This window comes from Kogia breviceps, chromosome 7 (assembly GCF_026419965.1).
Source record: "Kogia breviceps isolate mKogBre1 chromosome 7, mKogBre1 haplotype 1, whole genome shotgun sequence".
NCBI classification, from domain to species: Eukaryota; Metazoa; Chordata; class Mammalia; order Artiodactyla; family Physeteridae; genus Kogia; species Kogia breviceps.
The window spans coordinates 56,699,337-56,715,793 of NC_081316.1; the positions used below are offsets into that span (position 1 = coordinate 56,699,337).

Consider the following 16,457-nt stretch of genomic DNA (forward strand, 5'->3'; position numbering starts at 1 on the left):
ATATATATCTTCATTGATGGTGTCTGTTAAAATGTTTTGCTCATTTTTAATTGGATTGTTTTATTATTGAGTTTTGAGAGTTCTTTATATACTTTAGAAACATATCCTATGTTAAATATATAGTTTATAAGTTTTGCTTGCATTCTATGACTTGTCTTTTCATTCTCAACAGTATTTCAAGAAACAAAATTTCCCACTTGCTGATGTCCAATTTTTCAATTTTTTCTCTTATGGTTGTGCTTTTGGTGTTGTATCTAACCCTTAGATCACAAAGATTTTCTGTTTTCTTTTAGAAGTTTTATTTAGGCTTTACATGTAGGTCTATGATCTATTTTGAGTTTATATGTAGTAAGAGGTATACATCAAAGTTTGTTATTTTGCATATGGATATCTAATTTTTACAACATCATTTGTTGAAAACATTACCTTTTCTTTATTGAACTGCCCTTGCACCTTTGTTGAAAATCAGTTTGCTATCGATGTGTGGGTTGATTCCTGGAGTCTCTATTCTGTTCCATTGACCTGTTTATTTATCTTTACACCAGTGCCACACTGTTTTGATTACCTTAGCTTTATAAGTCTAATAAGTCTAGAAAACAGGTAGTATTTTTTTCTCCAATTTTATTTTTCCTTTTCAAAGTTGTTTTGGCTACTCTAAATTCTTTGAATTTCCATATGATTTTAGAATTGGCTTGTCAGTTTCTCTAAAACAAATAAATAAGCAAACAAACAAATAACCTTGTTGGGGTTTTGACTGGGTATGCATTGCACTGAACCTATAAATTAATTTTCAGTGTATGACATCTTAAAAATAGTGAGTCTTATTACCCAAGAACTTCATATCACTCCATTTATATGTCTTTAATTTCACTGAGGAAGGGTTTGTGGTTTGCAGTGCACATGGCTTACAAATGTTTTATAAATTTATCCCTAAGTATTTTATATTTTTTATAAATTTTTTTTCACCTTCCATTTATTTATTGCTAGTAAAGAGAAATACAGTAGGTCCTTGTATACTGATCTTGTATTCTGCAGCCTTGCTGAATTCATTTATAAATTCTAAAGTTTACTTTAGATTCTATGAGATTTTCTACATAGACAGTTATGTCAAATATAAAGAAAGATACTTTTATTTTTCCTTTCCAATATTTGTCTTTTTCTTGACTTGTTAACTGTCTAGAACCTTCTAGACAATGCTGAACAGAAGTGGTGAAAAGGGACATCCTTATCTTGTCCAGAGATTTTTTTTTTTTTTCTTATCCAGGAATTGATACTGGATTTTGCAAAATGTTTTCTCTGTGCCTATTGACCATATGGCTGGCTGGTTGTTTGTTTATTTTCTTTAAATGTTTGTAATATGATGAATTATATTAAGTCATTATCAAAGGTTAAACCTACTTGATTATGATGCATTACCCCCTTTATATATTGGTGGATTCAATTTTCTAAAATTTGTTTAGAACTTTTTTCACATATACTAATGAGGGCATATGAATATTTGCTTTTCTTGTAATATCTTCATCTGGTTTGGTACCAGGGTAATGCTGTCCTCAAAAAACAAGTTGTAGGGCTTCCCTGGTGGCGCAGTGGTTGAGAATCCGCCTGCTCATGCAGGGGACACGGGTTCGTGCCCCGGTCTGGGAAGATCCCACATGCCGTGGAGCGGCTGGGCCCATGAGCCATGACTGCTGAGCCTGCGCGTCTGGAGCCTATGCTCCGTAACGGGAGAAGCCCCAACAGTGAGGCCCGCATACCACAAAAGAAAAAAAAAAAAAAAAAAAAACAAGTTGTAAAGTATTTTTTCCTCTTCAGTTCTCTGAAAGAATTTGTATACAATTATTATTTTTTCCTTAAATAAAATTCATCAGAAGCCATCTGGGCCTAGAGTTTCCTGGTGGTTAGGTTTTTAATTAAAAATTCCATATCTTTAATAGATATATGGTATGGCTATTTAGGATACTTATTTTTCTTGAGTGACCTTTGGTAGTTTACATCTCTCAAGGAATTTGTCTGTTCCATATAAGGTGTCAAATTTATTGGAATAAAGTTGTTTTTTAAGATTTCCTTATTAGCCAATTAATGGCTGTAGAATCCGTAGTGATGCAACCTCTCTTATTTCTGATTTTGATAATTTATTTCTTCTCTCTTTCCTCACTAGTCTTGCTAGAGGGTTATCAATTTTATTGATATTCTCAAAAAAACTAGCTGTTAGTTTTATTTATTTTCTCTATTTTCCCTTCTAATCTTTTAACTTTTCTGCTTTGTTTGATCTTAATTTGCTATATTTTTTATTTTAATAAGGTGCAAGCTGAGATCATTAATTTGAGACCTTTCTTTTCAAATATAGGTGTTTAGTGATATATATGTTCCCTTAACTACTGCTTTAAAGACATCTAAGAAATGTTGATATGTTGTGGTTTTATTTCATTCAGCTCAAAATGCGTTCTAACTTACTTTTGATTTCTTTTTTGACCAGTGGGTTATTTAAAAGTGTGTCATTTAGTTGTAAAATATTTTGGGAATTTTCAGAAATTGTTTTATTGTTGATTTCTAACTTAATTTTACTATGATCAGAGAATATATTTTCTTTGACCTGAATCCTTTTAAATGTATTAAAATTTGACTTATGGCTCAGAATATGTTCTACCTTGGTGAATGTTCCATGAGCACTTGAGAAGAATGCTGTTGTAGGGTGAAATGTTTTTTAAAGGTATATTAGCCTAAATCGATGGATGGTTTTCTAAAGGTTTTCTATATCCTTATAGATTTTGCCTGCTTATTCTATTAATTATTCAGAGTAGGATAATAAAATCACCAACTATAATTATGAATTTCTCTATTTCTCCTTGTTGCTTTGGTTTCTCCAGAAAACCAGTTTTATATCCTCAATTCATCAAGTCCACTGGGTTCCAACTGGATCCACTCTCCTGCAAGACATTCAAGGTTGTCAATGGGGCAATCATAGGACTTATCTTGTTTGTTTCCTGTCTCTTAGAGTTCACTACTTTTTGTTCTCTGATGTCCATTTTTGAAACTCATTGTTTCATATATTTTGTTCAGTTTTTTTTTTCAGATAGGAATGTAAATCTAAGCTGTGTTACTCCATTTTTATTGTCATGAAGTTATACTTAAACCAATCACCAGCAGAAAGCATTCAAATGCAGACCTTTTGAGCATGGCAATAGTACCAACCATATAAAAAGTACTTTTAGACATTCTGAGGCCTGTAATCTAATTTAGAGCATGGCAGTATATTTAGATATGATAGACATATGGCCTAGTGACTAAGGGTTTAACAGAGAAATGATAGCCATTACATATCAGACATTGTGCTAGCAGGAAAAAATATACGTACAGCATTCTACTTTGTGGGCAGAGGCAAATGCACACTGAGTGGTTCTTGAAAAGAAGCAGAGAATTGAAATTATATAATATTTATCTTTGTACTGTGTGTTTCTAGCACAGGGCTTAGCATATAGTAGAGCTCAATAAATGTTTGTTAAACTGAGCACAATTGAATTATGTCAAATATTAGATCAGGTAAGACTCATGGTGGACCCCATTTGAATACCAAAGGTAATAGACTTTAGAACTTATAGAAGTGATGGGGCATGATGGGGCACGCTATATGTACCTAATAAAAACTAAATAATTAAGCAATATGACCTAAATGACTGAGCCATCTAAAGCCTCCAAAAGTATATCAATGTTCCTATTTTAAAGAGTGAGGAATAAATATATGAAATTTACTATCTCATGAGGTTTAGTTTCCCTGAATTTATGCATACTGATGCTCTAAGAATTAGTTAAAGCTAAGATTGATTAGCATTAGGAATAGGAAGCTACTGACTTTTTATTCAAGAGTAATAATTTTATTCAGTAATTGTTACTTGGCTCCAGTAACAATCTTGAGTATTAAGCTTTCTTGGTGTCATCTTCTTTCCAAAACACCAATAACGATCTTTCCCACTCTGTGCCTCTGTTCTACCTTTTCTTACTCAGGAATGTCCCCTATCTGTCTCTGCATGTCCAAATTTTACCCTATTCAAGCTGTAGCTAAGTGCTAAATCTTCTGGGAGGTGCCCTCATTTTCCCAGTTAATGTAATTTTTCTTTTTCATTGTTCTGTGAATAGTTTATACTACCTCTTTTATGGCACTTATCCCTTCTTAACTTGTCTTTTTGTTATTTGTGCTCTTGTATCATCCCTTCAATTAAACTCTAAGTTCCTTAAAGACAAAATCAACATCTGATATCCATTTGCCCGTAATACGATGAAAAAGTATAGCACATGGGAGATGCTTGATATGCTTGTTGGACCAATAAATGAATGAATGCATGACTCCAAGGGCATTTTTTATGTAGAGGTTCTACATGCAGAGACTGTGGATTCTCTACCCTTTTGTCAAAGAGTAAGGAAAGAAGGATCTTTTAAAAGATGCTGTTTAAATGAAGAGCAGAAGGGATCTGATGAACAAGAGGTAGAAGTAGTCCAAGGCATGACAGAAGACCCAGAGGCTGGGGTCTGGAATAATGATGAACACTTGCTCAAGGAATTCAGAAAGAATAGATTAGCATTTTGGAGGATAACTTAGAAAACAACTTTTTTTTTTTTTTTTTTTTTTTTCCGGTACGCGGGGCCTCTCACTGTTGTGGCCTCTCCCGTTGCGGAGCACAGGCTCCGGACGCGCAGGCTCAGCGGCCATGGCTCACGGGCCCAGCCGCTCCGCGGCATGTGGGATCTTCCCGGACCGGGGCACGAACCCGCGTCCCCTGCATCGTCAGGTGGACTCTCAACCACGGCGCCACCAGGGAAGCCCAGAAAACAATTTCTATTTACCTGTTGTTTGATAAATACGGAATATCTACTAGTGAAGGAATATTTTCTGGGAGTTGTGGGCTGGCTGGTTTGACAGTGAAAGAGGAAGAAGCATGTGGCTGGGGCAGATGGAAAAGTATAAGGGCAGGAATGAAGGCAGAGGAGGGACTGTGGGTGTGAGTTGAACAGAACACCATGAATGAGAAAAAGAGAAGGTTGGTTGAATTGATATTGAAAAATAAACTGTCTAATGGCAATAACCTTATGGTGTGTACTCATGAAATATTAAGGAAAAACAATCTTACAGATTAGCCCAGGTAGAAATTTTGAAAGATCAATTCTACTTGCAATTCCTTCAATTCCAAATTGGAAAGTAATTGAGATAAGGGGAAAACTTTGCCTTTGAGACTTTCACACCACCAGGTCATTAGTATGAACTAATCCACCATCACCACAGTACAAATGCAGAAAAACTAGGTAACCCAAATCATGAAGCTCTTCTAAAAATAATACAGCAAAAATCCTTCATTGATGTTATCACACTGTTTCCTACAGTTTGTACCTTGTTTTACACTCCTTGGATTTTCTAGGTCAATTAAAAGCACAATTTATTCATTATGCTGTGTGTTGCCCTCAGTTTACCCCTTACCTCTAGAAATATTTGAATAAATATCCCATTGTTGGCTGTGTAACTAGCCCTGAGAGCATAGATTCCTTTGGAACTTCAAAGTACTCAGTACCTTACAAGGTGCATTACCGCCTGCCTCAACGATCCCACAGAGTCTGTGGGGCAAGGGGGAGGGGGGAGGTTAGTAGAGCCTTACCTTGTAGGCTTAAGTTAAGGTACACTCAGAAGATGTTGCTATATTCTGTTGTTCAGATTTTATTTAGTGCTTATACTTTTTTTTGTTAAAGTGTGCAAACAATTTCTCTGGGATTAACACGTTCCAATTATGTGTATCCCACTCTCAGGTCCCAAGAATATGTAAAGATTCAATTCTTCTGGCATTATTTATGTAAAGTCTACCTAGAAGAAGAAATAAATGTGACTCTTACCTAATATATAAGAAAACAGAAAGACCTTCTAATTACTCTTAAATTTTAAGATAAATAATTGACTGCATTTTATGCTCACGAACCTTCTGGCTAGTCTTTAGAAATAATCCCAGAGAAATAACTCTGTAGTTAATAAAGGCAGTAATACTCTGTAGATGGAAAATATATCACATCTACATCATAACTAAACTGAGAGGAGAGTTGGACATATTAAATGACACTGTGAGAGGCATGTGTTTCACACAGAGCAGACAAGTGTACACACCTGCCTATGTACATATATGTGCATATGTAACCCACTCCCTTCAATATTACTACTTTTCACAAGCTGCTCAAATTCTACCTCCATGGCCTGCCACCCAAATCTTCTTGTGGAAATATTTTTTTACATCTCTCTCCCTCCTACTTCTTTCCCCCCACACACTTATGGTATGTGCAGTTTCGCCAGACCCATGTAAAGACAGGGGAACACTGATAGGATTGCTTTTCACAAGTGTGGGAACGAAAATCCTTCCCAATGAAAACATCTGTCTCTGTTCAAGTCATGCCCAGTTATCCCCCAAAAGAAATGTTCTGATTAACATTTTTTTTTTAAGTCTTAAGATAGCAGTTTGTGTAGCAGATCTAATTAAGAAGTTTATGTAACAGATCTGCAGGGTTTTTTTTTTCCTCCTTCAACTGGGTTCTTTGAGCTCAGTTTGAGTGTTACTAGCTTTCGCCATGCAGCGGCAAAGTGCTGCCCGGGCTGAAAATTATCAGCTTCTGTGGGATACTATTGCTTCCTTAAAACAATGTGAACAAGCTATGCAACATGCATTTATACCGGTAAGGAAATTTTCCTTTTATTTTCCTAGGGATTCTTTTCTTTTTCTCCTATTTTTTCCTTTATAGCTATAGATAAATGGCTTGTATTCTATGTATTTAAAGATGTGGTATCTTCTCTGTAGTTCTTGTTTGGGATAAACATGTCTCTTTTTGCTCTGTGTGAAATCTGAATTATTAATATGGTCAAATATTGATCAGTGAAAAAGAGTAAACAGTGGTCCAAGCAAACTTATCCCACTGAAGATAGTAGGTTCTAATAGTAACATGTACTAAAGAAAGGGCACAGGATTGATATTCTTCATATTAATATTTGAAACAGCTTACAGTGCATGTTTCCTGGTTGGTTCCCCCAAAGTACTTAGAATGGCTTGAATGTCTTTTGCAGTGGGTTTGATACATAGATCAGGAATCCAAAAGTTAGTTTTTACATTTCGATTCTTTGCTTATCCAAGTAAAATCTACCATAAAACCTCTCTTGAAAAGTGTGATTGTTCCTTTAGTAGTAACGTACTTCTTAGAGATTTGTAAAAATGGCTTAGAAATTTGTAAAAAAAAAAAAAAAAAAAAAAAAAAAGTACATAGGTATATAAAATGTATTAATTGAGTCAGTGCCATTGTGTTTTCCATTGCAGATATAGTATTTGTGCTTATAATTATCCAACTAGAAGAATCAGGCTGGCTACATTTGATAGGCTGAGGTGGGGTAAATGGGACTTGGAAGAAGAATATAAAAATATTTGATTCTTTAAATAGATCTCTTTTGAAGGATTGAGATAATCTATTAGAAATAAGAGAACACTCTTAAAAATTAAGGCCTGCAAAAAATTATTTGGAATTCCTTAAGAAAAACATTATTTCTGACATAGAAATAGTTGGATTCAATCTTCTTTGGAATTCAAGTTATTTTCAAGTGACTCAAGTCAGATGCCATATTTTTCTCTGTAACTTGGGAATCACCTGTTTCAAAGACTGTATTATGTTTAAAGTTCTTCTCATTGAATACTGTTCCCTAAGTGGATCTCTGTACGTTGATCTTAATTGTTAAAGACATAAAACATATAATTTTTGCAAGGATTTAAAACACTAATGGTGAGAAGCTTTCTAAATCAGATTAAGTTATAATTATTCAACTCTGAACTGGAATCTGCTATGTATAGTTTGCTTCTCCTATCTTTATTAAACTCTTCCTCCTTTGTTTTATCAAGATTATGATACCCCTTGTGAAGCTCATGTGTCTCCTCCTTCGTAGAGCTTTCTCTGGCTAGGCAGAGTTATTTTCTTCTATCTCGGTTCCTTGCATGCACAGCTGATTTATCACCCAACATATTTTATTGTAAGTATTTTCTGTCTCTCTAATTATGTTGTAACTTCTTGGAGCTAAGGAGAACAGGAAAGTAAGTTGGAGAAAGGAACTGATATTTGTTTGTTTTCCTGTCTCGAACTCTTTGAATATAGGCAGCATCTATTCCTAGGGTCTAACACAGTGCTTGGCAAAACAAAGAGTGCTTGGTGAACATGTGAGGAATGAATGAAATCAAGTAACGAGAGTCTCCAGTTCCAGCATTTCTAGTTACTACATGGCAGTTTTCATCACCAGCTTTGTCTATACTGACCTCATAAAATTATTTCTATTCAGATACATCTGGAGATAGCAATAAACCTTGACTAAAGCATTGCCATGGGGTGATGGTGGGAGTGGTAGTGTGTTAGTGCAGGAGTTAGACCTTTATGGGAAAAAGTAGCCTTGGATTCAATTCCCATAGTCTTTGGGCTACTCTTCTTCTACTCTCGTGTCTGTTTCCCCATACTGCAGGCATTCACATAGACGTATTCAAGTTTTAGTCAGGTTTGCTTCATTTTGACTGCTCTAAATCTTTTTTCAGCAGGCATTAGGAACTTGCCAGTCTCTCAACTCTTCTCAAATTTCTTCCAAGTCTTGCATTAAATGTATCATTATGTCATCATAATTTTACAAGGACTGCTTTTAGAAAACATAGACATTATTAAAATATTACTATCAGTTGAGAATAATTCTGTTTAAATTGAGCCTCAATTTATTTCATTGTTAGAATATATAATTTAGACCTCAGGAAAAGGACTTCATTTTTTTCCATATTTTATGTACTTTTTAAGCCCAGTGATATGTACTTCATAGACACACACACATATACATACATGAATATGTGGCATTCTTGGCTAATGATATCCTTCATTATTTAGGATATCCAGATAAACCCTTAAAATACATATCTTTACAGTGATGCATTAAGCATGTTAAGGAAATGAAAACTATATTGACACAATCAGTTGCCTCCTTTAGAATAGACCTGGTTATCTTTTAAAATAAAGTACTTGGAAATGAATAGTATGTAGTAAGTATAGACATACATTGATGTAGCTGATCTTAGACACACCGACCTGAAAACTTCACAGGCTGTCTGTGCATCTCCTGTGAGTGTAGGATTACTAACACATCCTTAGAATACAGAGCCACCTAGATGATCTGGACCATCTCTCATGTGCACAATAAGCCATAGATCACAAGTGGTTTTTCAGTCAGTGCAGTTCCGGGTACTAATAATAAACCTGACATAAAATCTCAAGCTATAATACAGTCTTCCCCAGAGAACCTCCACATACAGCCTAAAATATACATTGGAGAGGGGAAACTTAAAGCAGCTGTTACCTGGATAGTGTACTGCCCAAAACAGTCTGTAGGAAGAAGGAAGACAAATTATAGACTCTCGAAGTTTCAGTATTTGATTTCACATAACAGATCATTCCCTGTAATGATGAGGTGGAGATCAAATCTGGATTCTCAAGCAGGTTCATCTACTTGACCCAAGAACCTTGAGTATAAAACAGCAATGCAGAATTTCCCACATCTTTAGCATAAGTGCCGGCCAATGTAACCTAAATATTTATTGAATAAATGACTAAGAAAAAGCTCTCTCACGAAGTCCTAAAAATTAGTTTCATCACTGGAGCTGTAAGAGCATACTTCTAGATAGTCAGTATCTTTGTATATCAGCAAATCAAAGGCTTTGCTGCTTTATCACTCAAGTGAGCGGATATGCTTGTAAACAACTATCCCATATTTAGTAGTTATTTTCATAGAGACTTGCCTGTGTTTCTATTCACTTATTAGTTCATTCACTTCACTCAGATTTTATTGAGCCCCTACTATGCTCTAGGCATGGTCCTAGGCACAGGATAAGGACCTGAAGCTACACTTCAACTTCTTTGTGACACCTCACTTTGGAATAGAGACTGCATTACCCCTTGTCCAAATGGCACCTTACTGTCTTTTGTTGCCATGAACAAAGTTGATTTTCCCTACGCTGGTAGCCATCATGTTTGGATTTGGTCTAACGTGAGGGTCATGCAGCTTGCCAAGCATTGGTTCAAATACTAAAATGAATAAATCAGGAGAATCCCTGAGGATACTTACATGGAATTCTGCCCACTGGGAATTTTCAAATGGACACACAAATCACTCTAACACCAGATAAAAAGTGTCGAGTCCCTTAAGTACCCATGAATTACCATAAGAGTTAAGAAAAGGAGTGTCAGGCTTCATGGAAGGGTATCTCAGCTGAGTTGTGAAGATCAAATAGAATTTTGATATGTAGTCATGATGGTGGAAGAGGGCATTCCAAGTAGAAAGGAATAGTAAAGGTACTTACTAATTGTGTAATCATGGTTCGTTTTCCATCTGATCATTCACTTAACCAATATTTATCAGATACCTTTTATGTATCAGAAACTGTGTAATATGCCTAGGCATATAGCAATAAATAGCACAAGTTCAAACCCTACGCTGAGGGCATTTACATTCAAACGGATGAGACAAACATTAAATGAATAGTTACATATACATCTGTACTGCACACTTGAATCCTATCCTGTGAAAGTCGTTCATAGCATTTCTCACAATTGTAACTTAATATTGCACCTATACATACGAAGATATATATCTATGATCAGAACAGTATAGCAACTGTAGATATCTTACAAAGCCACTACAAACAAAACAAATAAATCATTCTTTCCCAGATATTTTGTAGTCTTAAAACACATGTTAATTTCTTTAGCAAACAGTTAGTACATCCTGTCTGACACATGCTGGACTTGGTACTTTAGTATAAAAGTGATAGTATTTATTGAGCACCTATTGTGTGTCACGTACTGTTCTAAACCCTTCACATATTATTTCACTCAGTTCTGTCAACAACTCTCTGATGTGGGCACTATCATTTCCATTTTACAAAGTTTACAGAGGTTAAGTAACTTCCTCATGATCACATGGCTAGTAAATGGAAAGGCCAGGCCTTGAAACTAGTTATCTGGCTCCAGATCCCATTTTCTTAATAGGTTCACTAGAATAAGGAGAAAACCACTGAAACCAAAACAACTGCAGCACAGCATGCTAAAAGCAATAATCAAGGGATATACAAACCACAGTAAATGCAGCAAGGTGGGAGTGATCCATCTGCTTGGAATGGAGAGGAAAGATGACCAAGGAGGACTGAAAAGAGGAGAGAAGTCTTTGGATGGTTTTAAAATAGTGGTTTATCAGATGAAGGAGGAGAGTGAGGCAGCAACAGTAGGTGCAAAGGCACTTAGGCATGAAAGAACAGTATGGAATGAGGGATATTTATCAACTTTCCTCAAGTCCCGATCTTCCTCTTTGAGCATTCGGAAGGAATGTCGGGAACAACAAGGATGAGAGTTGGGTCATTTATTTAAGGTAAAGATCCTGTAGGTCAATCAGAAAGGAAGAACTGAATACTTATGGAGCCTTAGAAGAAAATCTCCAGTGGGCAAAGAGATGACTTTCAGACCAAGCTTTATTACCTCCACTACATAGGGCCTGGCCCACAGGTTAACACCTGTCTGTGCCTGGAACTGAGGAAATATACGTGGAGAAGCAGTAAAAGCTTGTGCACAAATATGAAAGAATGAAACAAATGTAGAAAGAGAAAAGAAAATAAGAAACCAAGTGGTCCCAAAGAAGGATAATGAGAGAGATGAGTCTGCCAGAAATGGTGAGAGGTTGGGAGAGGCTGGACTGTGGCTTCCTGGGTCCCTCAGAACTCCCAGCTCTTAGTTCCTATCTATCAAGTGCCTAAGTGCTGAGCTTCTTCCCCTTTTAACCAGATATGTTCACATTTTGTCTAAGCTAGTGCAAGTGGCTTTCTGTTCCCTGCAACCAGAGAACCTTAATTACAACAGGGACTGGTTAGTGGCTAGTGGTCCAGGGACAGGATCCATCCCTACACGAAAGGGCAGAACAACAGCTGGAGAAAAGTTGAGCAAATCGACAGAGTACATTAAGCTTCAAGGTGAAGTTCCATCCTTCAAGACTTAACTCATATCCCCTTCCGTGAGAATCGCCTCATACTATGTAACCCAATGATATGCCTTCTCCCTCATTATTTCAACCCCGATTAACACTCCTTGAAGAAAACTAAGAGTAGGAAACCTACTTCCACACAGCTTTAGTCTATACTTTCTCCTTTAATCATTTCAATACCAATATGAAATGGCCCCAATATTATTGTCTCCATTTTAGAGGATCAGTACTTTGTTTAAAATCATATAGACGCTAAGACCAGGAGAGAAGCCAGGCCTTCTGACCCTAATCCCAACCTGCCTTTCTCCTTCACACCCACCGTGGTACTTTGCCCTGTTTCTCTTGTGATGTTTCTCTGCTTTGTATTAGAAGCATTCAGGGGATTTCTCTTGTTTCCACAGGATACTGTAAACTCTTTGCAGAGCAAAACCATGTGTTTCCTCTTCCTAGATTCTGCAGTCCCAAGTACAGTGCCTTAAATATGATGTTTGCTAAACAAATCTGTATGGGCTGATTAATACTTAACATGTAAGAACTTAGGCAGCAATGAGATGATAATGAGGAAATAATCCTTCTTGTCTCAAATACATCCTTGAAACCTGTCTCCTCAGCTCAACTACCCCTTCCACAGACCCTGCCTCCAGCCCCTGGATGTCAAATTTGAACCATCATAAGCTCAGGTCAGCTCTAAATAGGATTTGTTCAATGATGAGTTTCAGTCCTAGTTCCTGGTGTTCCAAGTGTGTTTTGTCCTTTCTGGATTCTAAATATTACTTGACTCATCATCCTCAATCATGCCAGATGCCTTTTTCTATTTCATTCCTCTTAGCCTCACTTTGCACTTCTGTCTAGTAATACCCCAGTTTTTAGTCTATTTCCTTCCAAAGAATATGAACAAGGCTATTAATGGAATTTCTATTAGTAAAGGAATAAAGGTGACACTTAATCTATAGAGATGTTCAACCTAAAGGGGAAAGAAAGAACCATATCTGAAGTGACCTGGATAATTGCAACAGCCTGGATCTGAATGAACATTTGCAGATTTGTGGTAAAATGGAATGAAATTGTCACTTTTGTTTTTGAACAGAAGACAAAACTTGCCATCTTGTTATCGTCCTCTCTTGTGTAGTTTGCATTTCTTTGACTGCTGGTCTTGTGATTTCTGTGGTCTTGTGATGGAGTCCATGAAAAATTAACGCCCGGTGCAGGATGGCTTCTCTTTGTATCAGTATTGTTCATTGTAAAATGTTTGTGTTGACTCATCAAAATGGGGTATTAGTGCAGATCCGTGTTATGGTACAACAGAGTAAGCCATCCTCTGCTTCTCCCACTTTCCTCACCTACTCCAGAAGTGAGGAGTAGGGCCCCAAACATATTTGTTACAGGATAGAAAAATAGTTGCTCGGGGTTAATAATAGCAGTCCTCCTACAAGTAACAAAACAAAATTAAAACACACACATATCAAACCCTCAAAACCTTTAATAAGCCAATACTAGAAAAATAGTACTCTTTTAAGCTTCATATAGATATTTTTATTTAGCAGGAACATGCCTTAGAACAATGGAGTTTCTAATTTTTATCTTGTATAGACACCAGAAAATATACTCTACTAATGTTTTTACTATTGCTGCTGCTGAGACCCCCCACTACATTATTACTACTACCTTATATTTTCCTTATCTTTTTTTATCTTATTGTGATTTTCAAAGCAGTGTAAACTAGATTCTCTCTCATTACAACTTTGTAAGGTAAGCAAGACAGGTTTTAATATCCCATATTGTTCACAAGAAAATTGAAGTTCAATAAATTGAAGTGGCTGGGGTCAGAAGTGGTTAAGTAGTAAAGCATAATGTAGTAGGGCTAGAGTCTCAATCTACTGCACTTTTGCTCAGATTCAGAGTTTTAGCTTAAAAAATCTAGGTCTGAATCCTGGCTCTACCACTTGCTATCTTGGGTAAATGCTTAACTTCTCTGTACTTCACTTTCATCCTCTGTAAAATTAGATATTATACAGATATTTTTAGGTTTGTTTGTGGTTTAAATGACATAATGTGAATTAAACCGTTAGCAAAACAGCTAAGCAAAGAAAGTGACCACTAAGGATTGCCATTATTAATGTTGCTAATTTTTAATATTAGCCCAAGTGTATCCTTTTACAAATTGTATAGGTGTTTTGTTTGTTTGTTTTGCATAGGTTTTTTAATATATGATCCCATCTGCTTCTTGAAGAAGCACATGAGGTTGACCAAATAATAATTTATAATCTCCATTTGTACATGAACAGAAATTTCAGAGAGGCTAAATTATTTAACTAAGACCATCCTAAAAGTAAGAAGAAATGTCTTAAATCTTAGATGACCCAAATCCTAAACTCTTTTTATTACTGCTTTTATGATATTAAAAATTAGGTTAGTATTACAATCAGGAATCATCCAATTCTTATTTATATTAATAGTTGAATGTAGCCTTAGAAATAATTTAGGGAGTTAAGTGACCTGATCAAGTTCTGCAATGGTTCAGCTGTCCCTAGATGCCTCATCTGCTGACTCCAAGTATAGGGCTGGGAGGTGCTCTTCCTATAACATAAAAGCATAACATGCAAATGATGTTTGTCAAGTTAAAATGGGCAAGGAGGGGGTCATGAGATGTAAGGTTACAAACATTATATTCATAAGGAAGTCATCATCTCCTTTCCAGTTGGTTGTGGAAATTCTTTATAAAACGAATGAAGGTTCTGAGTTTATAATTACGGTGGACAAAGTGGTCTGAGAGAACAGAGGAGAGTCAGCCTGGGAACCATCATTTCACTCTCCAACTTGTGACAGAGTCCCCATGTACCAGAGAACAACCTCCTCTCTGCCTTCTTTCTCTTCATTTCATTCTTCTTTCTCACTGCTACCTTCTTTCCTCTAGCCCACAGCAACAGGTAATATCCCTTCATATTTCCTCTGATAGGCACAATTGTAGCATTATCCTAGGCCCAGGAGGAGGTAGATTGGCGAACAGAAGCCTTGCTTGCAGAATAACAAAGGGTAAGAAAGCCACTGGAAAACTGAGAAACCCAAAGTAACATAGATTTTGCCACTCTGGGAAGCTAAGGCAGCTGCAGGGCTAGGAACTGGGTGGCATTTTTGGACCTAGAGATTTGTAGGCTCTTGGCTGTGAAACAAAGAGTTCATTGCCTAGTCAATGACAGTATACAAACACATCTGCAGAATATATTCTTTGGTACCAGCAAATGCTGGCAGTATTTAGCCAACCTCTATTCTTCTAGTCCACATTCACTTCTCTTTTTTATCTATTCTCTCCCCCATGTTTTTCCTCATTGAAAATGATTCCAAATAAGACATTAATTTTGAAGAAAAAGTGGATAGAAGGGAGATTAACAGACGTATAGATGTTTTCAGAATTTAAAATAAGGGAAATTGATCTAAAATTTTGTCTACTCTGTTTTATCCACAACCCAGGCCAGGTGCCATCGTTTAAAAGCAGGTATTGAAACATCTTCCAGGCCTAACATGAACATAAGAACATTATCTCTTACTAATGATGAAGTAGTAAACCAAACCCACACCTCCTTTTCATCTCTCTCCCTTACATTTCCTCTCATACACACCCCAGAAAAACATTCTAGATATGAAATATTTTAAGACTTTCTCCATGGCTGTTATGTTTTAAACTTTGAGCATATTATCTAGTATCAAATTATGATTGGTAGGGGAAAAAAATCAAGCAGACCTTAGATGGTAAGAAACTTTTCCTGGAGTTAAGGCTTATAGAACATGGAGAAAGGCAAGAATGGAAGAAAGAGCTTGGTGATAATCCTCTGTTTCACTTCAAATCTTTTTGGCTCTTTAATATGCAAGAGACTATTTTGCCACTAATTGCATGGTCTTATGGCCAGAAAAGTAACTTATTCACAAGAAAAACAGAATACAGGCTCTAAACATAATCATACAAAATACAGATTATAAAAATGATCATAAGTGGATTTTTGAGGTGCCTTGTCTAAGACATCACAACCTCATCCTCTATCCAGTTCATTAGAAGCCACTTTATATTATTGATCTTTTCCCAATTCGACTTTTGTCTTTTTTCTGCATGCCTTTCTTAAGAGATCATCACCATCCAGAAAGAAGACTTCTTTCCAGTATTTCCCAGCAGGTCCAAATTTATGATGAGTGAAATCAGATCCTTGATGAGACATAGACTTTTAGAGGTCATCCATTTCACTCTTTATTTCTCAAATATAAAAATAAATTGGGAGGCTCAGTGAATTGCCTTTTCACCGTGAGTCACTGAACGTGATGGGTCTAAATCTAAGATCTCCTGATTCCTAGTGAGCCATCTTTACGCCAGTGACATAATCCCTTGGCTGGATTGTGGTTATTGCCAGGGAGA

At 36.3% G+C, this 16,457-nt stretch overlaps 1 protein-coding gene across 39 annotated transcripts in view; it reads left to right on the forward strand.

Annotated features, from left to right (window-relative positions):
• DLG2 (discs large MAGUK scaffold protein 2) overlaps nucleotides 1-16,457 on the forward strand; it is a 2,077,851-nt gene that overhangs the window by 1,290,863 nt on the left and 770,531 nt on the right. For 4 of the 39 annotated variants that reach the window (XM_067038380.1, XM_059070583.2, XM_067038383.1 and 1 more), the window contains exon 1: nucleotides 6,506-6,699. The exons of 34 other annotated variants lie outside the window; for them this stretch is intronic. In XM_067038380.1, coding sequence (XP_066894481.1) covers nucleotides 6,595-6,699 — 105 coding nt within the window. In that variant the 5' untranslated portion in view covers nucleotides 6,506-6,594. Of the gene's footprint in view, nucleotides 1-6,329; nucleotides 6,700-16,457 lie in introns of those variants that run through there. One more of the 39 variants, XM_059070582.2, reaches the window with a different exon arrangement.